Below are 25,598 nucleotides of genomic sequence, written 5' to 3'. Positions count from 1 at the left end.
ATCGTGGAAAACACACCTCGAACCACGTTACACTCAATGTACCCATGGTTAGAGCTACGTTTCAACTCTGTTGAGATTGGGATTTGGGTCACATAAATGTGCACCCGAGTTTAGGAAGATAACATTATTAAATACGCGCCTAAAGCAACTAGCGTATTGTTATTTTGGGAAAGGCCGTGAAATTTGCTAAACGGCCTGTCCCGAATTCTAAGTATTTTAATATATACATTTAGAGGGCCCCGCAGCTTGTGCATTTTTTGTTTGTCGAGGCTCGTCTCATTCATTATTTTTAAAAGGAATTTGCAACGTCATGGAAATGCATCTCAGACCACGCCACAATCAATATACCCGTGATTAGAGACACATTTCGATTCCGTCGAGATTTGGATTTGGGTCACATAAATGTGCACCCGAGTTTAAGGAGATAACATTATTAAATGCGCGCCTAAAGCAACTAGCGTATTGTTATTTTGGGAAGGCCATAAAATTCGCTAAAACGGCCTGTCCCGAATTCTAAGAATTTTAATAAGGCTCCTATTAGTCCCAACTTTGATAATGTATTGTTATTGTTATTAAACCCAACTTCTATTACTAAAAAATGAGAAATAAGGCTTAAACGCTAGTAGTCATGATTTTTCATTCAGACGTTCACATACCTATTACAATGAGAGTACATAATATACGCGAGTACATATGTTCGCAACAATTCACTGGATGTCAAATTGTTCCCTTAATAAATACAAATATATGCATAGAAGTAGACATTCTCGTAAAAACTTAAGCTCACGATATGTTCTCACATTTACTTTAAGCAAATGCAGTAACTAACCATAAGATGAACATTTTTAACAAAACGACAAAACATTGCATTGTTGACATTCATCTTGAACCATAATATGCGAAACGAACGAAATGAAACAAAGGACGAAGAACACTAACCTTCGAACCTCGACAATCCTAGAACGACAAACAACGCCCCCGACGGAACTCGAACCTGACCTCACTAAACGAGGAACAATGACGAAACCTCGGACAAACACCTCGACGTACCGGACCTCGACGAACCAAAGACGACCTCGATGGAAATAGAAAGCTCGGAACCAAAACTGTCAACGACCAGAGATTGTTGGTTGTTGCTGTATTTTTCCGACGCAACAACTGGTACGTGAAGCTACAGCAGAAGGGGTCGTTTGGATGTGAGGAAAGGGCAGCTATGGAGGGAGCTAGTGGCGCGAAGGAGAAGACTGTAGCGACAGCTGCTCGGCAGCGCAGCGACGCAGCAATAGCTGCTGCCCTAACGATGAAGCAACAGTAGGGTCGATGGGCTGAATGACGAAGAAAGTGATGACAATGGTTATGGCGTTTAGACGTAGGGTCGACGGGTAGTGACGACGCAACAGCAACAGCTGCTGCTCGACGGATTTAATGGAGGATCGCCGGGAAATGGTTTGATGGAGCTAGGAGGAGGAGGAGTGGTCATGTGAGCAGTGACGACGATGGAGTTGGGGCTGGTTATGGCGACGGGGTTGACACGTGGGGGGCTGCCGGAAGGGATGGAGGGTGGTGGTTCAGGCGTTGGGGCCGACATATCCTATTTGAGGGCGGATGAAGCCAACATATCCTATTCGAGGGCGGATGAACCCGACATATCCTATTCGAGGGCAGATGAACCCGACATATCCTATTCGAGGGCGGATGAATCCAACATATCCTATTCGAGGGCGGAAAAACCCGACATATCCTATTCGAGGGCGGATAAACCCGACATATCCTATTTGAGGGTGGATGAACCCGACATATCCTGTTCGAGGGCGGATGAACCCGACATATCCTATTCGAGGGCGGATGAACCCAACATATCCTATTCGAGGGCGGATGAACCCGACATATCCTATTCGAGGGCGGATGAACCCGACTTATCCTATTTGAGGGCGGATGAACCCGAACTATCCTATTTGAGGGCGGATGAACCCGACATATCCTATTCGAGGGCGGATGAACCCGACATATCCTATTGGAGGGCGGATGAACCCGACATATCCTGTTCGAGGGCGGATGAACCCGACATATCCTATTCGAGGGCGGATGAACCCAACATATCCTATTCGAGGGCGGATGAACCCGACATATCCTATTCGAGGGCGGATGAACCCGACATATCCTATTCGAGGGCGGATGAACCCGACATATCCTATTCGAGGGCGGATGAACCCAACATATCCTATTCGAGGGCGGATGAACCCGACATATCCTATTCGAGGGCGGATGAACCCGACATATCCTATTCGAGGGCGGATGAACCCGACATATCCTATTCGAGGGCGGATGAACCCGACATATCCTATTCGAGGGCGGATGAACCCGACATATCCTATTCGAGGGCGGATGAACCCGACATATCCTATTCGAGGGCGGATGAACCCGACATATCCTATTCGAGGGCGGATGAACCCGACATATCCTATTCGAGGGCGGATGAACCCGACATATCCTATTCGAGGGCGGATGAACCCGACATATCCTATTCGAGGGCGGATGAACCCGACATATCCTATTCGAAAATCCGTCGAAGTTGCTTCTACATCTCGATGATCCGCTGGGGATAACTCTGTTGAAGATAACTCTGCTGAGTAAATATGTTATCTTACTCCTTCTAGAACTACTTCCTTTTGAGTAGGATGTTTCATTCCCCTGCAAACTACTTCCCCATTATTATTTTTTTTAATTTTCTTTTTTAATATCATTATTATTTTTTATTATTATTATTAGCTTCTTCCTTTGAAGACTAACTCCCTTAAGACTCGTTTTACCTTTCCCCGAAAGGAACCGCTGAGGATACCGATTTTCACCAAACTTGTGTTGGACTCCTCGAAACTGCTAGGGATAACACTGTTGGGGAATTATTTACTTACCTGTTGCGGGATAAAATGTTGTCAGCTGGGGATAACGCTGTCGAGGATAACACTGCTGGGGGATTTTGATTCCTTCAAAACTAGTGTTTCACTCTTCTGAAGGCTGTTGGGAATGATGCTGGCCTCTTGCTTTTCTGAGCTCAAGTTTCATCCCTTTGCCGGGGAACAACTTCCTCCATAGAAACTTATTATGTTGGGGGCAACACTGGTTCTAAGACCACTTTAAGACTGGCGTTATCTTTATTCTTCCCCGAATGGTTACCTGACTTCTAGAAAATTTTCTAAATGGAAGGAAAATTTTCTGCCCCAGTTTGATAATATCCCTTGTGCATGCATTTCTGGCATCAATGCCATTTCCTTTACCTGTTTCAAATCAAACAAAATTTGTTAGTTTAAAACATGGTGGTTGGTTGTGATACTCCTACTGGGATGGCTTTTCCCTTTCTCCTTCCTTGCTCTGCGTTCAACAACTTGTTGGGGATGATATTATTTGTTGGGGATAATCCCTTCCTGCTGGGGATATCCCTCTTCTTTTGTGGCATAGCTCGGAAACTGGCATTTCCCTGACCTTTTAGTCTAGTATGAATTTCCCACACCATGCTCATTGCTCTCCTTACTTTGTTCACGGACCTTGGCCTTGAGGTTTATAACCTTTGATTTCGGCAAGGATATCCCTCTCGACACTCGTCAATCCTTTTGTTAACTCCCCTTTATATGGGGATATCTTTCTTGACACTGGCCTCGCGCTTGTTCCTTGCTGACTATACCGCTTGGATGTACTAGTCAGATCTCATCTTGCATAATTAGAAAGCTGATGGCATATTTTGAAGTCAATTCACACTTGTTTTGACCAAACAGACTCTATTGGGGATTTTTCTATGAAAGGAAAAAGATAAAAGGGAACAGAATGAAAAGACAAAGGAAAAAATGACTCCTTAACAAAAGAGACTATAAATAAAAACCTATCAAATGCAGATACCGACTCTAATGGTCATGACATGCGCATGTGGCCTATCCTCTACCGTCAATCGTCTTTCAAGACCTTCCCTTGACGATTCCCCATCTGATTCCCAATCTTATTCGACTTGTAGTGACCGAAGGGTTTTCACTATCAAGCCTCTCTCATTTTGGTTTTTCTCTCAGCTTTCATCGCCTTAGGGTGCCTGTGAAGGTTTTCACCGATAAGACTCTCTCATTTGTATCACTTTCCAGCTGGGGATTCAGAGTGTTGCCGGTATGACTCTTTCTGCTGGAGGATTAGAGTCCTTTCTGCTGTGGAACAGAATGTTATGTCTGACTTGGCATCTTTTGAAGACTGATCAGAAGGTCTTTCTTTGGACCGTAACGTGGGTTTTGGATAGGGCTAGAAAGAAAGGGTATTAAAGGCTCAAAAAATGCATTAATTTTGGGTTATTAGTTACAACCTTTGGAATTAGATTTATTTACAACAAACGCAACCTTTGCCCCAGTTTCTTGCTTGGGGATATTTTAATTGATTTTTTTTTCATTTTTCAAAAATATGACCGAGCCGTGAAGCGCCTACGTATCCTCTTTGAGGAATCAGATCAAACGTAGTTCCCAATTCCTCTTTTTCATTTGACTTTTTTTTTTCGTTATCATATTTCTTTTCTCTTTTTCTTTTCTCATTTCTCCTTTCTTTTTGTAGTTTTTTTTCTTTTCTTTCTCTCTTTTTTTCTTTTATTCTTCTTTTTTTTTTCCGTTTTGTTGTTTTCTTTTTTTTCTTTACCTGCCATGCTTGCGTATTCTATTCGTTGCTACTAATTCCGAACGAGGGGTATGAAAAAAAAATAAATAAGGCTCAAAAGGGTAACGAAGGGTAAAGTGTTTAGGTAGCAGAACAAAATGCCTTCGTCATTCCAGTCTTCAAAACATGCCAAGTGCAAACAACACAATTGAACATAGATTTATAGTCTCTTCCGATGGTGTTGGTCTTGACAATCATATTCATATTTGCTTTTTCATTTGTCAATTCTAAAGCACCGTTGGGCGACACTCTCATTATCTTGAACGACCCTCATGCCAATTTGGCGAATCTTGCTTTTAACGGTTTTCTTTGTGTTTTACTTGCCCTAGTTCCTCATGACTCGGGCTCCAAATAATCTCAAACCGTTCTTATTTCCTTTAAATGCTGTGATCACCTCCCCAGGGTTTTATGATTAACTTTTAAGATGAGGCCCAAAACTGTGTGTGCCTGTCATGTCACTAGAATCGGTGTTGAATAAAAAAATGATAAAAGGACTAAACAAAAGAAAATTGGAAATAATAAAAGACCGGATTTGCTTTAGACTATCGGTGGAATGTTTGAACAACAAGACAAACGAAACAAACCAGAATAAAATCCTAAAACAACCTGGACAAACTTAAACAAACCGCTATGACAAAATGGAAAGATATTGACACAAAACAAAATCCGAATTACAATCCTAATAATCCGAACAAACAGAAATGACAACAAAATAAGCCACCACAAGCTTCTCTCTTGCTAACCAAGGAACGGAGCATTCTCCCACTTTATCAAAATTGACATCTTAGCCACTGAGCTTCGCATCAGTATTGTCCAGACCGTTACCAACTTCAATATCATCAACATTAGTCAACAAGTCCCCAATAGAATTTGAGTGCTTCTGCTATCAGGCCCAATCCCCGCAAAGTGTGCATCATGATGTGCGAGTAAAGGGTTCTGGGTGTCCTTGTCCGGCTTACCACAAACCAACCACCTTAACATTCTTTGCGAAACAAACAGGTTAGAATGGACTCAATCGGTCCTCATTATTAACAACATCTTTCTTTTTTTTTTCTTTTTTTCTTTTTTCGTTTTTCTTTTTTTTTCGATTTTTTTTTTCATTCTCTTTTTCCATTCTTTTTTTTTGTTGTGGTCGAATCTTATGGAGATTGCCTACGTATCATGACCCCGCATGAATCAGACCTTGCGTAGTTCGGACAATAAAAGATAAGTAATAAATAAACATTTTTTTCTGGAATTTCCAACTTTCAAATTAAAACAAACTTGATTGCAAAAGTTTAAAAACTAACCATACTAACAAACTTTTGACAAGAGACAACAAACGACCTCGAAAATCAAATAACTCGCATACTCTAATCAAAGAATTACAAACTCAAAAACAAACGGCCAGTTCCTTTCCCCGTTTGCCAAATGCAACCAAACGGTTATTTTTTGCAAATGTGGCCCCTTCCAAATTTCACATAAATTTTGAGGCCGGGGAGGATTTATTTTATGACACTTTACAAACTTGTCCGTTCTTTTACGAAAATAGCCTTTCGACAATTGAAAGATACTCTAAGGCTATTTCGGCAAGAACGGTTTAAGAAGCGGCCGAAGCTGGCTCGGTTTTTTTTTTTTTCAAATTACCATAAAAACCTGGTGTTGCAAACATGGCCCTTCAGCGCCTCGGGGACGAAGATTTTTAAGGCTGTGTGGGTCAACTAGACCAAAAATCCTAAACATGACCCAAAAGGTGGCTGTTTATGCAAGGTCAGCCTTCCGGCGTCACTTTCGGGAACATTCGGCTATTTATGACAAAATAGCATCACCTGACGTATTTATGACTCATTTCGAATTTGAAAAAAAAAGCAAATATTGCAAACACGGCCTTTCAACATCTCGGGGACGAAGATTTTTAAGGTTGTGGGGGTCAACTGGACCAAATCTTAAACATGACCCAAAGGTGGCTGTTTACGCAAAGTCAGCCTTCCGGCGTCCCTTTCGGGAACATTCGGCTATGTTTTGACAGAACAGCGTCACCCGATTTCTTCATGACAGAATTAAAATTTATATATATTTTTTGTTATTTATTTGTTTTTGGCTTTTTTAGCAAAAGGTGGGGTTGGACCCGATGAGGGTTGCCTACGTATCTCACATCTGGTGAGAATCAAACCCGCGTAGTTCGGGCAAATAAACTATTTTTGAGAAGACCCTTTTCCATTTTCTATTTTTCTTTTTACAACAAACAAACAAGTTATTATTTTTTCATTCATAACAAACAAACAAACTATTATTTTTCATTCATAACAAACAAACAAACTAACGTAAAACATAAAACATTCCTTCTCTTTTTTTTTCAGAATTTCGGCAGAGTTTAGATACTACTTGGACATTGGTTTTTTTTTTCTAAAGATAAGTAGCTATATCTCTACACTGTTATTTTCTCCTCTTTTTCACGATTTTTTTAATTTGTGGAAAATGATGACAACATACAAAATCTTTTGAATTTTCATGTTTTTTATATATATATTTATTTTTTATATATTTTTATTTTTTTATATTTATTATTATTTTTCAAAAATGTGGCATGGTAGACATAAGGATTTCCAAGACATCTTGGATTCCGCAAATGTTCCCCATGCGCTTTTCCCAAAATATGAAGCATGGGGGACATAGGGAATTCCAAGACTTCTTGAATTCCACAAATGTTCCCCATGTGCTTAATTAACATAATATCATGCTTATCTAAAAAATCGTGCAACTTTCTTATTTAACGTGATCAGCATGATAAGGAGTGCCATTTGTCCTCAACTATCATTGGTCCCTTGAATAAATACAACATGTAGCACATAGGATGCCTTAAGATGGTCTATTATTTTCAGGTTGCTTGTCCTAGACGGACCCAACCCCTGTGTTGAGTCCCCTAAGTCAAATACATATGATGCAAGTAAATGTTCCTACTAGGGATCCGGTATGAAGCTGAGTTATTCTAGGTTCAAAACCTGGGTATGTGTTCTAGACAGTGTACCCGAGCGGACAACTCGAGCTGAGGAAGGAGCTCCTTTCCGGGAACCAAAAGGCCAACCGACTTAGAAACTTTCCGAGCCTCTTTTATTTAGGTATGACACTAACAGAATAGGGAGTCTCAACCAGTAAGCACATCCCCGGAGGTAAGAAGAGAAAGGTTTCGGCACAATTTATATATAGTTCAGATAATATCAAAGCAGTAAAAGCAGCATTTAGCACATTAGGCTCAAACATGTAAAAATCAGATAAAACCAAATATAACAATTTATCTAAGCTCGAATTTCTAACCTTGAACCAGTGGTTATGGGTCATTTATCCCCAGCAGAGTCGCCAGAGCTGTCACACCTCCTTTTTCCGCACCCGAGAGGGTACAAGGGAGTTTTTTCCAATTAAAGGACAATCGAAACGGGATTTATTTATTTATTTCAGAGTCGCCACTTGGGAGATTTAGGGTATCCCAAGTCACCAATTTTAATCCCGAATCGAGGAAAAGAATGACTCCATATTACAGTCTGCGTACCAGAAATCCGGATAAGGAATTCTGTTAACCCGGGAGAAGGTGTTAGGCATTCCCGAGTTCCGTGGTTCTAGCACGGTCACTCAACTGTTATATTCGGCTTGATTATCTGATTTTATACAAATATGAACTTATGTGCAAATTTTATCTTTTAACCGCTTTTTATCATTTACTGTTAATTTTATCAAGAATTGCAACATCGTGGAAAACACACCTCGAACCACGTTACACTCAATGTACCCGTGGTTAGAGCTACGTTTCAACTCTGTTGAGATTGGGATTTGGGTCACATAAATGTGCACCCGAGTTTAGGAAGATAACATTATTAAATACGCGCCTAAAGCAACTAGCGTATTGTTATTTTGGGGAAGGCCGTGAAATTCGCTAAACGGCCTGTCCCGAATTCTAAGTATTTTAATATATACATTTAGAGGGCCTCGCAGCTTGTGCATTTTTTGTTTGTCGAGGCTCGTCTCATTCATTATTTTTAAAAGGAATTTGCAACGTCATGGAAATGCATCTCAGACCACGCCACAATCAATATACCCGTGATTAGAGACACATTTCGATTCCGTTAAGATTTGGATTTGGGTCACATAAATGTGCACCCGAGTTTAAGGAGATAACATTATTAAATGCGCGCCTAAAGCAACTAGCGTATTGTTATTTTGGGAAGGCCATAAAATTCGCTAAAACGGCCTGTCCCGAATTCTAAGAATTTTAATAAGGCTCCTATTAGTCCCAACTTTGCTAACGTATTGTTATTGTTATTAAACCCAACTTCTATTACTAAAAAATGAGAAATAAGGCTTAAACGCTAGTAGTCATGATTTTTCATTCAGTCGTTCACATACCTATTACAATGAGAGTACATAATATACGCGAGTACATATGTTCGCAACAATTCATTGGATGTCAAATTGTTCCCTTAATAAACACAAATATATGCATAGAAGTAGACATTCTCGTAAAAACTTAAGCTCACGATATGTTCTCACACTTACTTTAAGCATATGCAGTAACTAACCATAAGATGAACATTTTTAACAAAACGACAAAAAATTGCATTGTTGACATTCATCTTGAACCATAACATGCGAAACGAACGAAATGAAACAAAGGACGAAGAACACTAACCTTCGAACCTCGACAATCCTAGAACGACAAACAGCGCCCCCGATGGAACTCGAACCTGACCTCACTAAACGAGGAACAATGACGAAACCTCGGACAAACACCTCGACGTACCGGACCTCGACGAACCAAAGACGACCTCGATGGAAATAGAAAGCTCGGACCCAAAACTGTCAACGACCAGAGATTGTTGGTTGCTGCTGTATTTTTCCGACGCAACAACTGGTACGTGAAGCTGCAGCAGAAGGGGCCGTTTGGATGTGAGGAAAGGGCAACTATGGAGGGAGCTAGTGGCGCGAAGGAGAAAACTGTAGCGACAGCTGCTCGGCAGCGCAGCGACGCAGCAACAACTGTTGCCCTAACGACGAAGCAACAGTAGGGTCGACGGGCTGAATGACGAAGAAAGTGATGACAATGGTTATGGCGTTTGGACATAGGGTCGACGGGCAGTGTCGACGCAACAGCAACAGCTGCTGCTCGACGGATTTAATGGAGGATCGCCGGGAAATGGTTTGATGGAGCTAGGAGGAGGAGGAGTGGTCGTGTGGGCAGTGACGACGATGGAGTTGGGGCTGGTTATGGCGACGGGGTTGACGCGTGGGGGGCTGCCGGAAGGGATGGAGGGTGGTGTTTCAGGCGTTGGGGAGGGGGGGGCTTGCTAGGGGTTTTCGTTCTTTCAAAGGAGGAAAGAGATGAACCAACGGTCCCCCTCCTCTAAATTTTCCAGTCTGTCCCCGTCCCTTTTCCCTTGCTATGTCCGTTTATTTTGTACCCAATGCCAAGAAAATGGACCCCACGTGTGTAGGGGTCCAAGATTTGTGTCCCCCATGCGCGGTGGGGTTCCCCGTGTGTGGGGTTCCGTCCGTGTTCCCCACGCGTGTCCCCCATGTGTGGTGGACTCGGATTATTATGGGCTAGGCCCGAAAATTAGGCCTAAAAACGGGTAGTTTAAACCCAAATATTATTCTTTTGCCCGGACCCGAGAATAAGAACACGACGTTGTTCAACTAATCCTATGTAAGCAAAATAGCTACCAAAATAAGACTAATATTTAAACAAAACTATATCTTTTTTAATATTTTTTCAAGATTAAAATAGCTACAAAATATTAATAAAACTATTTTTTGTAATTTTCATTTTTATATAAAGATAAAATAAAAAGTAATATTTTTGTATTTTTCAAAAATTAAAATGACTACAAAACATTAATAGAACTATATTTTTTGGTAATTTTCGAAATTATATAAAGTACAAAAAATAAGGTACGATTTTTTTGTATTTTTTCAAGTTTATGAGAAATACATAAACTAAAATTTATATATATATTTTTGTAATTTTTCCTTTTGCGACGAAATAAAGTAAAATAGTTAAAATAGCTATATTAGACCCAATTTCAAATATTCACGCTAAAAATGTGAAAATTCTCGGGGAGGGTCAAAAATCACGCGTCTACAAACCCCATGCGACTCCAATATCCTCATGTGTGCAGTATGTCTCTGCACCTGTCTATGAAGTCATGGGCATCCTCATGACGCTCACCCCCGAAGACAGGAGGGTGAAGTCTGGTCCATCTATCCAACAAATTCTGCGGGTCGCCATCCGCTGCTGGTCTGGGCTGGGGCGCCACTGCAGCAACTGGCTGGGCCCTATCTGCGGGTAGTGCACCCGGAGTCTGATAAACTGCAGCTACATGACTAGGAGCCTGAGCAGTAGGGGTCTGTGCTCTCCCTCCTGCCTGTGATGTAGCTGGATTTGCTGGAAATAAACCAGCCTGAGTCATAGAATCCATGAACCGCAACATACGACTCATGATCTTCTGGAAACCCGGTGCTGTCATAAAGTCCGCAGGGGTAGGCTCAGCCGCGGGCACCTCGCCCAGCTCCTCGATAATAGGATCCTCCGCAGGGTCCGCTGGTGGTACTATTGGGATAACTCTTGTACGCCCTTGTTCCCTACCTCGGGCCGGTGCCCTCCCCCAGCCTCTAGCAACGGGGGAAGCAGCCCCTCCAGGGTCTGGAACATTAGCAGTGCATGTCCTCACCGTATGTCATAGAGTAGAAGAGGGAAATTTAGTATACCAACCACTGCACGATAGAAATGAATAAAGAGTAGTTTTCCTAACACCCTATAGCCTCTCGAAGATAAATACAGACGTCTCCGTACCAATTAACAAAACTCTCTTAGGTTTGCCCATGACTTGTGAGACCTACGTAAACATAGTGCTCTGAAACCATGTTGTCACGACCCATTTTCCATAATAGGTCATGATGGCGCCCAACACCGTTGTCAGGCAAGGCAACGCGGAAGTATTAGTAAATTCTTATCTTACTTACCCAAAACAGTTACAACATTTTTCTTAATCTGCAATTAAAAGCTGGTGTCAATATGCAACATTCAATAATAATTATACAATCCAAAAAAACGTCTACTAATGTGTGTGCCAAGACTTGGTATCACAAGCTGTCGGCAACTAGTAGAATATACAAAATAATACATCTATCCTACTGTCTGAAATAGAATAGACAGTCAAAATCAAGGAAGACTCCATCCAGCTGCTGATCAGCAAAGGAAGGGAAGCAGCCCACCGTGGAAGTCTTGGACTATGATCAGGGATGTGCACCGGTCTGATAGCCAGATGAACCTGCCTCAGATCCTGTACAATTAAGTACAGAAGTATAGTATAAGTACATAAACAATATGTACCCAGTAAGTATCCTGTCTAATCTCGAAGAAGTAGAGACGAGAAGTCGACTTGACACTTACTAGGGTCAAATAATATGAGAGATGAATTATACTGAGCATGGATAAAACAAATAATTAGCAGTGTATAGCAAGAACTAACAAGTCCTCTCCTAGATAATGTCACAACCGACAACTCCCATTCCAGGACAAATAATAAAGTCAAGTCATAGAATAATACTGAGTAAAGCATGCACAACTAGTGTCGAGGTCGTACGGCCCGATCCAACATAAAAGTAAATTGTGCACAGCCGAAGGTCGAACGGCACGAATCATAGATGCATCTATTACCTCGCTCGCAAATCAACCATGCAACGCGGTCAATGTACTTAAACATAGCAACAAGCAGACAAGAATACATAACTGGGGAGAAATTACTTACTGAGTTATCAACTTCTCTTTAAAAAGGCCAAGAAAGATCATGTCCCTCTTAACTAGTCTCATTTATCATAATCACCATGATTTAAGCAATCCAAATTAAACATAGCGTTGCAAGAATACTACATAAAGCAAGCTTCTGGGCCCTAAACTATCCGGACTTAGCATAATAGTTGCTACGCACGGACTCTCGTCACCTAGTACGTCGGTAGCCCCCACATTTAATGGCAAATTATTAGATTACATCACATATAGGGACAATTCCTTCTTACAAGGTTAGATATGAGACTCACCTCGCTCCAAAGTGCACTTTCAATGCCAAGAACGAGCCCGAACTCTCAATTTGGAGCCGAACGATCCCAAACTAGATAAACGAGGTAGGAACTAGTCAATACAAGCTCACAAAATCACATTCTAACTATTTAAGCAATTTCCCACCCTTAAACACAAGTTTCCAAAAATTCGACCCCGGGCCCACGTGCCCCGATTATGAAGTTTTTCAAAGAAAGTTGTTCTCTATAACCTAAGGGTCAATAATATACGATTTCTAATTCATTTCATAACAAATTTCGTGGTTAAATTTATCTTTTGTTAAAACCCTAGGTTTTGCTCTAACTCCATAATTTTACCTTAATCCTAGTGTTTAATCTACCTAAGACACAAGTATTAGACCAACAATAGGTGGGATCTTACCTCAAGATGCTAGGTGGAAGTCTTCTCTCAAAAGCTCCCAAAATCGCAAATGGAGGAGTGAAAAGTGGTAAAAATGACTTAGAACCCATATTAAATGAAACTCACTGCTTCAGCGATTTCCGCATCTGCGGTCCCGCTTTTGCCAGAAAGAGACCGCATCTGCGGAATACGCCAAGCGGGCTGGGATCGCTTCTGCGGTCTTGAAGCCGCTTCTGCGGTTTCTGGCCTGGCCTGCCTTGGCCGCATCTGCGAGAGGGCTATGAACTTTCTGCGGTCTCGCACCTGCGGCCGTCCAACCGCAGGTGCGGTTATGACAGATACCAGATGCTTCAGCCCTTTTCAACTTTTCCAACTTCACTCGAGCCTCGTCCTGGCCCCAACCGAACATACCGACAAGTCTGAAATCATGAAACAGACCGGCTCGAACCTTCAGAACACTCAAAACAGCGCTAAATCTACAAATCACCCCTAAAACCAGTGGAATCAAACTTATGAACTTCAAGTTCTTAATTTCACTTCTAACGTGCCGAAACGTACTTATACTACTAGGATTGACACCAAATTTGGCGGGCAAGTCTTAAATGTTATATTTGACCTGTACTGGGCTCTGGAACCAACATACGAGCCCGATACCAACGTGATCCATCATTAATCATTTTCTTTAAATCCTTAGAATTTCAGTTTAACAATTTCTAATAAAAATTCATTACTCGGGCTAGGGACCTCGAAATTCGATTCCGGGCATACGCCCAGATCCCATATTTTCCTACGGACCCTCCGGGACCGTCAAAACATGAATCCTGGTCTGTTTGCTAAAAATATTGACCAAAGTCAAACATAGCCTTTTAAGAAAATCTTAAGGGGTCAAATGAGCATTTTTCAACCCAAACTCTTTTAAATCCCGAACCAACTGTCCCCGCAGGTCGTAAATTAATTAAAGAAAGCGTGTGAATTTTTATTTAAGGGTACAGAGTTCTGAAAAGCAAAACGACCAGTCGGATCGTTACACTTAAAAATACTTAAATTTAGCTTGGCTAAACGGCTTCTATATCATTACAGATTAAGATAAACACTACTAGCCTATGTCTTACATCTTTTTTTTCCTTCATATTTTCGATTAAGCAAATAAAGTACACTGTTGTTCTATAAAGCTTTTCTTTCATTCTTGTGTTTTTATTATTTATTTAACAAAATACTAAAACTAAAAAGTTCTAGAATCTTACGTCTTCGTTAACGCCTCTCATTAAAGCTAGAACGTCCCGCCCCATCCTTTTGACTTTCAAAATTAGGATTCCATTTACCTTTACTTCACAATATCGATGTGAAATTGCTAAGAGCTTGTTTGACACAACTTCTCATAGGTTAAAAGTATATTTTTTTTAATTAATTTTTTTTAAAAAAGTTTAAGGTGTTTGGTCAAAATGATAAAGTACATTTGAGCATTAACAGAAGCAATTTTTCTATTTTTGGGGAGGAGCTATAAATTCTAACTTCTTTCAAAAAGCAGAAGCAAAAGTAGGAACTAATTTATTCAAGACAAAAACAACCTTACAATAAATTTATATTTTTCAAATTATTCCTCATTAATTTAATTTTTATTTTTATTTTTATTTCTTTTTTATTTCTACTATATCTTTCTTCTCTTTTTTATTTTAATTATATTTTTATTCTCTTTCTCCTATTCTTAAGAGTATATTTTAAATTTATATTGAGATGTATTTTGGTATATTTAAATTATCATGTAAATAATAAGTAATATCAAATACTCAATGTTATTGCTTTGGAATAACTATATTTTATATTGGCTGAAAATTATAGCAACTGTCCTTTTTCATAATTTGATACTATAAAGTACTTTTTGAAAAAATTGGTCAAAAAATAGTATTTTTGAATAAAATTACATTTCAAAATAAGCAATTTTTGACGGCTTAGGCCAAAAGACTTTTGGTGCTAGTGAAGAATCCAATTCCACCACCATATATGTCACCTTTTTGGGATCGTAAATTAATAGAAGACTTTTATTGTTTTGACCAGACATATAAATCTCCCAAGATATGATTATACTTCAAATCGTTAGATACGATTTTAGCGCAATTATTTTTTAAAACAAAGCATATTCGGTAATCCGATTCTGTTTTCAAATATTTGTAATTTGTGTGGTTTTAGCTGGGTGGAAAAAAGAAATCTAGAAATGCAACAAAAATCTACATAAAGATCGACCTTTTTTACGTATTTTGTCAAGAAAAAAGCATTATTCATGTATAATTTGGACTTCCACAGAGTGATCAAGTATTTTAGAGGTTGTGATTTTATGTCCATTCAAAATTCTCTTACTTATATAATATTGATAAAATTACAGAATAATGCACTCCATAAGTCGACATTGTACTATTTTTGCACAATTACAAGTTTGTAAATGTGTAGCAAAATATCAATAAGATTTTTTCTTTTGTCATTCCCTCTAATTATAACAACCTCATTTATTTCTACCTACCCCTATTGTAGCTCTCTCCTCATTTTTCGCCCATAAATATTTAATTTAATTAATGAAAAAGAATCATATGCAAACAAAACTGAAAAGAAAAATTAATTTCCCATTTAGTCAACACTCATTCGTGCCTTCTTCCATAACCAATACTTCTCTGTTTTTTTTTTTTTTAAATTTTGTATTTTTTCAGGTTTATACATACCTATCACAACTGCAAAATGCAAAAAGCAAAAACAAACGCGGAAAACCTAAAATCTCATCTTCTTTAATGCTAATCTTGTTAAATTTCGATTATGATTTTGTGATAAATTTGGAGTGGGTATTGTTTGAACTTATTAGAAATAGTCTAAGTAGGTTGTATACAAAGTTTGAAGTTATTTGCTGGAGATTTGAACTAGTTTTATACAAGAATTGCAAGTGAAAATCGTACAAAAATTTCGTCATACACTTTTATACAAAGAGGTACAATATATTTATAGTTGTATAAAAGTGTATAAAGATGTATAATCACAGAGTGAAAATATTCTTGATACACTATGTATATATGTGTATAAGAAGAATGAGAAGAAGAAGAAGAAAATGCGAGAAATTCACCAAATACATGTAAACAATGTATCAACCTTGGATATAATAGTGTATAAATTATTTTTATACACTATTATATATTATTTATACAATATTATATAAATGAATCCTATCAATGTAGCTTCACGTGTTCTTCTTCTTCCTTGGGCATCCTCTAAATTTTAACTCAAATATAGCCTAAAGCTACTCCAAATCACCTGAAATTTAAGTTTTGAACTCATCTTGATGATTCCAATCAATTAAGACAACACCCATTCCAAACAACTAACAAATCGGAAAACTCAATTTCTGAAATCGAATCTTTGAACCACTTGTAATGGTGACTTTTTTTCAAATCCTTAGTTAACCATTGAAATCCGAAAAAGAATTGAAGGAGAATAACAATAGTAGAGAAATTTTGTTGTGCAAAGGCTGACATGAGAAGGAGAAGAAGAACGAAGAAAAAAGGGGAATGAAGAAATAAGGGGTGAGCTAACTGGTGAAAATTAATTTTTAGATTATGTACAAATTAGACTATACTGGGTAAGAGCTTCAAATATGAACCATTTTTTAATGCGTTGTTGGGCCAAGTGACGAGATGTAATTCTCCCTATAATATTTCACACGAGATTTTTATGATAAAACGCAATAGTACAATAATTTAATTAATAACAAAAGAATCTTTATAGTTGGAGTACTTTTCGATTTAATTTAATTTAATACTCTGATATCATGCCTTCGAAATTTCGTCAAAATTGCGTATAGCTTATTCCGTAAGGCCGTTTGGGAATATTCTAAAATTTCCGCACGCAGTTGACGCGAAGTTTGGTCTGACTTGGGCGCTTAAGATAAGGAAAAAAGGGATAAATACTAGTAGTATTCTGATGGGGATAACGCGTCTACTATTTTATTAAGCAACAAAATATCATAATCCCGTAGGACACTCGCGCTTTTTCTGGATATTGAAACCCCTTCAGAAAAGTGAATTTGCCCTTTTAAGTAGTAACATAAATATGGACCCAATCAAATCGTGTACTTGCAGTTGGTACTCGAACTAGATACCTTACCTTTCTTTTAATTTAAAAAGAAAAAAAAGAAAACTAGATACTACCTTCTTTTACATAGTAAAAGTAAGGGTGGAAAATAGACCAAGTGGACGGGTAATAAGATTTTAAACTTTTTTGGCACTACATTTAGATTTGTAATCCTTTAACAATTTAGTCTGTTGTCCAAGTTTTTAAAGGCTTATTTTTAGAGGTATTTTTTAAAAGCAACTTATTTTAAAAGGTATTTTTTTTAAAAATACTTTTGGCGAGAAGTAATTTGTGTTTGACTAATTTATTTGAAAACTGTTTTTGAACAATAACTAGTATTTAATCGAACTTTTAAAAATATGCTTCTAAGTGTATTTTCATCAAAAATAGTGTATTCGAGAAAAATATACTTTTTGCTGCTCGTAAAAATTGTTTGTTTTACTACTCAAAAATATATATTTTTTCCTTCTAAAAACTTGAATAAACACATTAACTTTGAGAAAAAAATATTTTTGACCAAAAACAAGCTTTGCCAAATAGGCTGTAAATCTTCTCCTTAAATAGAGAAAATGATATGGTATAGCCGCTCACAATATATATATATATATATATGTATATGTATATATATATATATATATATATATATATATATATATATATATATATATATATATTTATTTCTCATCGGGTGTCCGGTACCCACATTAGGGCTCGACTAAATCCGAATTCGCGCTGGAAAATCCCACATTGGGGTAAAGCGCTCCCTAACAAAGACGACTCCATATCCAGGAGCTCGAACTTGAGACCTCTGATTAAAGATGAAGGAGTACTTAACACTCCACAATAATTTTTGTTGGAAAATCTATATATATATATATATATATATATATATATATATATATTCTAATAAATTATGTATAAAAATTATATAAATTTTATATACTTTTCCGGCTACCAAGTGCTTAAAGTGATAATACCTGGCATTGATGTTGAATTAAAGAACGGCACGATAAAAATCTGACCCAGAATTCAACTGTAATTGCTTACTAACCAATTAACCGCTTTGTTTGGTGCGAGTAAAAAACACTAATTTATTATTGGGGCTAATGAAGAGTCGGTTCACGTGAACCTTCCTTGTCTTTTCCTTCCTTCGTCATTATCCTTTCCTATAAATACACTCTTTCTTTCCCCAATAAACAGAGTCACAACAAACAGAATATCACACTTTCCTCACGATTATTTTCTCATTCTCCCAGTTTCTTTCTTTGCTAACTAGTTCAACAATCCAAAGCAATGGAGTTACGTCCATTAGACATCAAAGTTATTGCCGCAGACGGCATAAAGAATGTCAATACTTTCTCTAAAATGGATGTCTATGTTGAAGTCTCCATCTCTTATCCTAGCCAAACCAATAAGCAAAAAACCTTCGTCCACAAAAATAGTGGCACAAATCCTAAGTGGAATCACTCAATGAAATTCACTCTTGACGAAACTTCCCTCACAAAACCAGGGCTTTACCTCATCTTTCGTCTCAAATCTGAACGTACCTTAGGTGACACAAAAATTGGTGAAGTCTCTATTCCTATTCATGATCTCTTTAATCAGTCTACTTCTAATGGCACAGCTGAGAGGTTTGTTGAATATCCAGTAATAACAGAGAGCGGAAAACCAAAGGGTACTTTGAAATTTTCTTACAAATTTGGTGAAAAATTTACAGCGGCTGATCAAAAGAAAGAGGTAAATCATGAGCCTGTTACTGCTTATCCTGCGCCGCCACATGCTGCTGGTGCATCATATGGTATGGCTTATAATCAGCAAAATCCCGGATATGCGTATCCTCCTCCTCCTCCTCAAACTTCTTATGGTGGATATCCACACGCTGGCTACCCACCTGCTGGTGGTGCACCTGGTTATGGATATCCGCAACCACAGCCTGGTTACGGGTATCCACCCGTACAACAACCTGGGTACGGATATCCACCGGTGCAACAACCTAAGAAAAAGAACAAGTTTGGAATGGGAGGTGGATTAGGCTTGGGATTGGGTGCTGGATTGCTTGGTGGTTTGTTGGTGGGAGATATGGTTTCGGATGTTGGAGAGATGGCTGCTTATGATGATGGCTACGGAGATGCCATGGGAGATATGGGTGGCTTTGATTTTTAGATTAATTTTGGTGCTTTGTAATTTTGTTTTATTTTGTTCTTTGGAGATATAATAAGCTGCAGTACTTTGTATATTTTGGAAGTTCTTTTATTTGTTTAGATCTCTTGTATTGAAGAGTCATTGACTACTTCTTGCTACGATTTTCTAACTGAATATGCTTTTAGTTCCTAAGACTACTTGTTATATTTTTTTTTATATTTTAATTCTCTTGGGTACAATTTTTCGTGCAAGAGTTCCCCTATAACCCGACTTTACAATTAATTTTTCGTTGAAGCAAAAAACATTATAGATCTTTGTTTTCCCCACTATAGATCAATCACTGTTTGCAAATAGTCTGTGTATGTGTCTGTCTGTGGAGAAGTTTTATTTTGTGTCTCATACAACTTAAACTAGTTCTATGAGGTTCATTTTTATCTCACAAATTTGTGGACCCCAATCTTACACTTTTGGGTTCACAAAACTGTGAGATAAAAAAGTTGTCTCATAATTCGGTGAGTTTTATCTTATATTCGGTGAGGGAGTGGGAATTTTCAATTTGTGGGGGAGAGGGTAAACAGTTTTGTTACTGATCATCTCATTACTCTCTGCAAGTAGACACTTCCATCAATAACACATACTGTATTAGAATTCTTGCATTTTGTTACTCTCTCTGTGTTAACTATTAAATTGCACTTTGATGTTCGCAAAATAATGATGCCAACAGGATTCGATCTACTCCATCTCAGGAAATGGAGCAGCTTAAAATATTGAGTCTAAAGGACATATTGCCCAAAGAATCAGGCATAGGCATAAATAGCCCTTGAAGACCAACTAGTTAGGATGAGATATGACACTGCAGAAATGCAAAGTTGCTGTCAAGAAATGAGACATGCAGAACGCTACGCAGAAATGCAAAAAAAAATGTAGAATGCTGCACAGAAACTGTGAGAATGCATAAATGATGATACTTTCTCTCCCATGGCTAAAATAGCATCAATTCACCTTTTTCGATCCATGGTTGTTGCTCGCTATTGGCCTCTCTATCAGTTGGACATTAAGAATAATTTTCTTCACGGTGACCTTGAGGATGGGTCCCTCTATGGTCTAAAGCAATCTCCTCGAGCCTGGTTTGGTAAGTTTAGCACAGTTATTCAGGAGTTTGGCATGAATCGTAGTGAAGCTGATCCCTCCGTGTTTTATCGGCATTCTGCTTCAAATCTCTGTATTTATCTGGTCGTTTATGTTGACGATATTGTTATTACCGGCAATAATCAGGATGGTATTACCAAGTTGACGCAGCATTTCTTTCGGCACTTTCAGACTAAGGATCTGGGCAGATTAAAGCATTTTCTGAGTATTGAGGTTACTCAGTCTTGCTCAGGCATTGTGATTTCACAACAAAAGTATGCCTTAGACATTCTTGAGGAGACAGGAATGACAGGTTGTAGACCTGTTGACACGCCGATGGATCCGAATTCAAAACTTCTGCTAGGACAGGGGGAGCCTCTTAGCGATCCTCCAAGATATAGGCGGCTCGTTGGTAAATTAAATTACCTCGCAGTGACTAGACCTGACATTTCCTTTCCTGTGAGTGTTGTGAGTCAGTTTATGGATTCTTCCTATTATAGTCATTGGGATGCAATTGTCCGCATTCTTCGATATATAAAATCAGCTCCAGGCAAATGTTTATTGTTTGAGGATCGAGGTCATAAGCAGATTGTTGGATACTTAGATGTTGATTGGGCAGGTTCACCTTCTGATACACGTTCTACGTTTGGATATTGTGTCTTAGTAGGAGGTAATTTGGTATCTTGGAAGAGCAAGAAACAGAATATGGTTGTTTGATCTAGTGCAGAAGCAGAATATCGAGCAATGACTATGGCGGCATGTGAGCTAATTTGGATCAAACAGTTGCTCAAAGAGTTGAAATTTGGTGAGATCAACCAGATGAAACTTGTGTGTGATAATTAAGCTGCTCTTCATATTGCGTCAAATCCAGTGTTCTATGAGAGAACTAAACACATTGAGATTGACTGTCACTTTGTCAGAGAAAAGATACTCTCGGGAGATATTGCTACAAAATTTGTGAAGTCGAATGATTAACTTGCAGAAATTTTCACCAAGTCTCTCACTGGTCCTCGTATTAGCTACATATATAACAAGCTTGGTACATATGATTTATAAGCACCAGCTTGAAGGGAGTGTTAGAATAGTTATGTAAATATACGTAAATAGTCCTAATCTCTTATGTAATAGGAGTAGATTATGTGTTACGTATACATATAAATAAGGCTCATTGTAACATAGAATATCAATAATAAATTTTGCTTTCTCACAAACAGGTTGGAAAACGCAAAAAGAAGATATTCGCTACAGAAACCAAGCAACAAAATGGAGACGATAATGGTCTTTAGAACAGTTTCTAACAACCAAATTCCTGAGGCACTTAAGTTTACAAAACCATGCATTAAACTAGTTAAGCAAGTGAAACATTGAGGTGGTGGAAAAGCAAGAAAGTTTTTTTGACCAACATGATCTTTATACAATACTTGACAAATGATATGGAGATATTAACAAGGACAGAAATATAAAGTCCTAGAGAAACCTAAACTCAACAACCATTTTTTTACTGATCTAGTGTAAATAACCTTACTAGTTGTTGCATACTCATCTAATTAGTCATCGATTACCATTGAAAAAGTCTTCAAATGAAGGATTCGTAGATGAATGAACAGCAAATGCAATGGCCATATTCTGAAATACAAGATGCATTTATAAAGAGGCAATGCAGAATTAAATCAGAAACAAAAGCAAATCAAATTAAAAGAAGATTGAAGCTACAAACTGTGTAATGGATAGAATGAAATTGTTGCAGTATCAGAATTCCATTTTTTCGCAACTAAATATCATCATCGGATATTCAAAAGCTTCAGTAATAGCTAATTTCACAAATGTTCCTAACGAAATATGATTATATTCTAAGAACATAATTACATAATCGATCAAAGGAGCCATTATCAGTTCACCTCTCTATGAATTATACAATGTCAAATAGTTATAAATACTATGCACATACCACTTAAAGCTAACATTCAAGACTCCCTTGCTGGTGGTAGCACAGCCTACACCCACTTGATCACATCACTCTCCGATAACTTAGTGTGCAACTCCTTCCCTCCTTGTCAAACTTCAGCTATACTTGAAGTAATGCATATGTGAAGTAGCATGTTGGAATGCAAAAACACAGTCGTGCTTACAAAAATTTACCGTTTGACCTTACAAATAGGTTATTTCTATTCATGTTTGATTGCATATACTAGAGCTTTCTGAGCTGATTTGCTGCTATAATCTATTCATATGTCAAGATATTCGGATTTATTTATTCCACAGCCCTTGATCCTTATGAATTAAAAAAGAACTCAATGACCAAAGAAACAAAACCTTGAGACTAACACAAAATGCGCCAAATACATACATACACTTGATATGTACGCCCTGCATCATTCAGCAATAGGGTTAAGCATCTAAATCACAGCTTAAGCAACCAAAACAAGGAACAAATTCACAAATTATTCAGACCACTGACCTTCATCTTGTACAGGATTTTTCTTCCTCCTGTCATGACTGTAATCTTTCACATAAAAATTAAGACGTGTATTTGTGTAATTTTGAAAGATGATATATAAATCAAAATATGATAAAATTATGGGAACATCGAAGGGTGGGTGATGAGATAGGATAGAACTACACCAAATTAAATTGAAATAGGATAGAAATACACTGAATTAGCATAGAAGATGTGCTGCATTTTGTTCTTGAAAATACTAATAGAAGTTATGATTTATGACTTTCTTCTCCAATCAAACTCACAGGATCAAATATATCCGTGTAAACCAGACAAAAAGGTTTTCCTGATGAAAAATTGATGTATAATCCATACCAATGGTGCATTATATGAGATTGCAGAGGAAACGAATCAAAGAATTCCACAATGAAGAAGTAAACTGGTCATCATTAATTAAAAAAGACAAACACATAAAATCTGCCCCACTATATACCTGTAGAGGAAAGGGAAATAAGTCAGGTAACTCCTAGAGATCCTCCCTTCTTCTTTATTCTTTGACTGCATTGGATCTGCATTTCCACATTGTAAAGATGAAGCTACCGTATGTAGTACTATTAAAGAATTCCCAATTTCTTAGAATGATCTATTGGTTTTCTGGTTTACCATGAATGTTAGAATTGCCCGCAGGTTTCCAATATTGACTTCAATAATAGAGATTGCTAACTAAACTTTACTCCTAAAACTGAAAGGAACGCAGGCAACTTTTGTGTAAAACTCTGTAGAAAAAACTGTATAAGATGAATTTGCATGAGTATACACAACAGGATAACGGTTAGTCTAATAAATTAATCTCATTGAGAAACATATCGAGAGATTCTTTTAAAATTGTCATAAGTACACAATTTTTTTTCTGTAGTCATCTGAATGTCAACTAACTTCGACAAGTGTTGCATTCATTCTTGACTATATTCTGATACGAAGTTGATGTTGTTGACAGAACCGGAAATCATGGATATGAACAACTGCTCTCAGAACAATCAAGCCCGCAGTATTGCTCATTTTCCTTTTTGCCAATGCAAATACCTCTACATATATCAGATTATCAAACATATTAGAGATTAATTTTGAAATACAATACGGAAAGGAACATAGAACAAAAATGAAATGCGCCAGTCTCCACCACCACCCCTCTCCAGTGAAAAAATAATTTTAAATAAACAAAAAGGAATATCCAAAATGTAAAATCATGACATACCAAATCATCTAATCAATCAGCTGCAATTGTAAAAATCCAGGTGAATCTAAAGAAAAAACAACTAAATAATACCAATTTGAAACAAAATATGATTAGAATAAAAATCATATTGCGGAATTGAAGGCAGTGAGTATTCTCCTGCAGCCTTGCGATAAAAGTGTTCAACTTTGTTATCAGCTGTAGCAAAACCACTTGTAGGATCACTAGTTTGCCCTGTTTTAATATGAATTATTCATCTTTTTTATCTCGAGCTCCTGCTGGTATTGCCGCATACGTTTTTCCTGCTTTTTCTTTCCAGGCCCCTTCCCATGAAATTGATGCGAAAGCAACCGAAATTGCTCCTTTTCAGTTAGAATTCGCCCATACTCATCAGTCCTCTCAATGTGTATTACTTTTTCCCCTTCCTCCTGATCGCCGCCGAGCTTGCTTTTTTTCTTGTCCGTGTTTCGACCACCCCGCTCAATATCTTCCTTGAGTGTACCTCGTTCTCTCAGACGTTTGAGAGCTACTGACAAACCCTTTCCAATTGGAACTTCACGTATCGTCTCATCTGGAGTTATTCCCGTTTCCTCCTCCTTTACAGAAGGCTCCTCTTCCTCAATTGAGGGATTTGGCAGAACATCAACGTGTTTTTGTTCGTCTAATTCATCAAACTGATGAAGACCCGAGACAAACTCTCCCGTCTCTGTAAAGACAACCTGCTTGTTCTCTTCAGATACACAACTAGGATTATCATCCGGGGTTAAATTATTTGGACGGCGAGTGGCAATTAGCGAAGCAATCGACTCTGGAAAAGTTTTGGCAAGGCCCTCTTGCCTTTTCAAAGCAAGATTTCTGGCTCTTTCATAGTATTTTCTCAACTCCTCGTTATTATCATCATCAAATACTACTGCATCAACTAGGTCCATCTTCTCTCAAAAACTGTGATGACTTCCAAAGAGGAGGAACGAAAGAGACGAAGAACGGAAAAGGTGTATGTATAGTTAAGAGATTAACGGCTTGTTTGGATGGTTGTTGCCCATTTTATTTAATTGTATTTGTATTGTTATCTCAAAACAATGCTTATTTTTATTGTTTAATTAAAATTGATTGTATTGTATTATAAATATATTATTCAGAAACAATAAAAGATCCTTTTTTTTAAACAATCGATTTGGTGTGATGGAACTATTTCTTATTTTTCTTTTTAATTATGCCCTAACTTATTACTTCATAATTTTATTTTAACCTTTATATTTTTTTTATTTTAATCCAAATCTCCTACCCTATAACCTACGTCTTCGTTACTTTTTTCTTCCAACTCCAATGTCGGATATAGGTTTTGACTTTTTTTTTTTGGTTCTTTCTTTTACTTTGATTTTAACTATAATTCTAATTACTTTAGAGAGTCAATTTTTTTTGTGCGG

General features: G+C 37.9%; 2 protein-coding genes across 3 annotated transcripts; one reads left to right on the top strand and one right to left on the bottom strand.

Moving 5' to 3' along the window:
* Window positions 1-18,416: 18,416 nt before the first annotated feature.
* LOC107826672 (protein SRC2-like) lies at window positions 18,417-19,564 on the top strand. The gene has a single exon (XM_016653684.2). It carries the CDS (start codon window positions 18,524-18,526, stop codon window positions 19,391-19,393), a length of 870 nt encoding a protein of 289 aa, XP_016509170.1. The 5' UTR covers window positions 18,417-18,523; the 3' UTR covers window positions 19,394-19,564.
* Window positions 19,565-22,704: 3,140 nt separating this feature from the next.
* Window positions 22,705-25,223, bottom strand: LOC107826671 (SART-1 family protein DOT2-like). Of its 2 annotated transcripts, none has more exons than XM_016653677.2 (2): window positions 24,193-25,223; window positions 22,705-24,022 (listed from the first exon to the last, which is right to left on the bottom strand). In XM_016653677.2, exon 1 carries the CDS (start codon window positions 25,098-25,100, stop codon window positions 24,411-24,413), a length of 690 nt encoding a protein of 229 aa, XP_016509163.1. In that variant the 5' UTR covers window positions 25,101-25,223; the 3' UTR covers window positions 22,705-24,022; window positions 24,193-24,410. The 2 variants fall into 2 exon arrangements, with proteins under 2 accessions (XP_016509163.1, XP_016509167.1); XM_016653681.2 differs by having other exon boundaries at window positions 24,265-25,223.
* Window positions 25,224-25,598: the final 375 nt, after the last annotated feature.

The sequence above is a fragment of the Nicotiana tabacum genome, chromosome 7 (assembly GCF_000715075.1).
Source record: "Nicotiana tabacum cultivar K326 chromosome 7, ASM71507v2, whole genome shotgun sequence".
Lineage (NCBI taxonomy): Eukaryota > Viridiplantae > Streptophyta > Magnoliopsida > Solanales > Solanaceae > Nicotiana > Nicotiana tabacum.
Note: the sequence above shows the minus strand (reverse complement) of the source record. Positions and strands in the feature narration are given on the sequence as shown.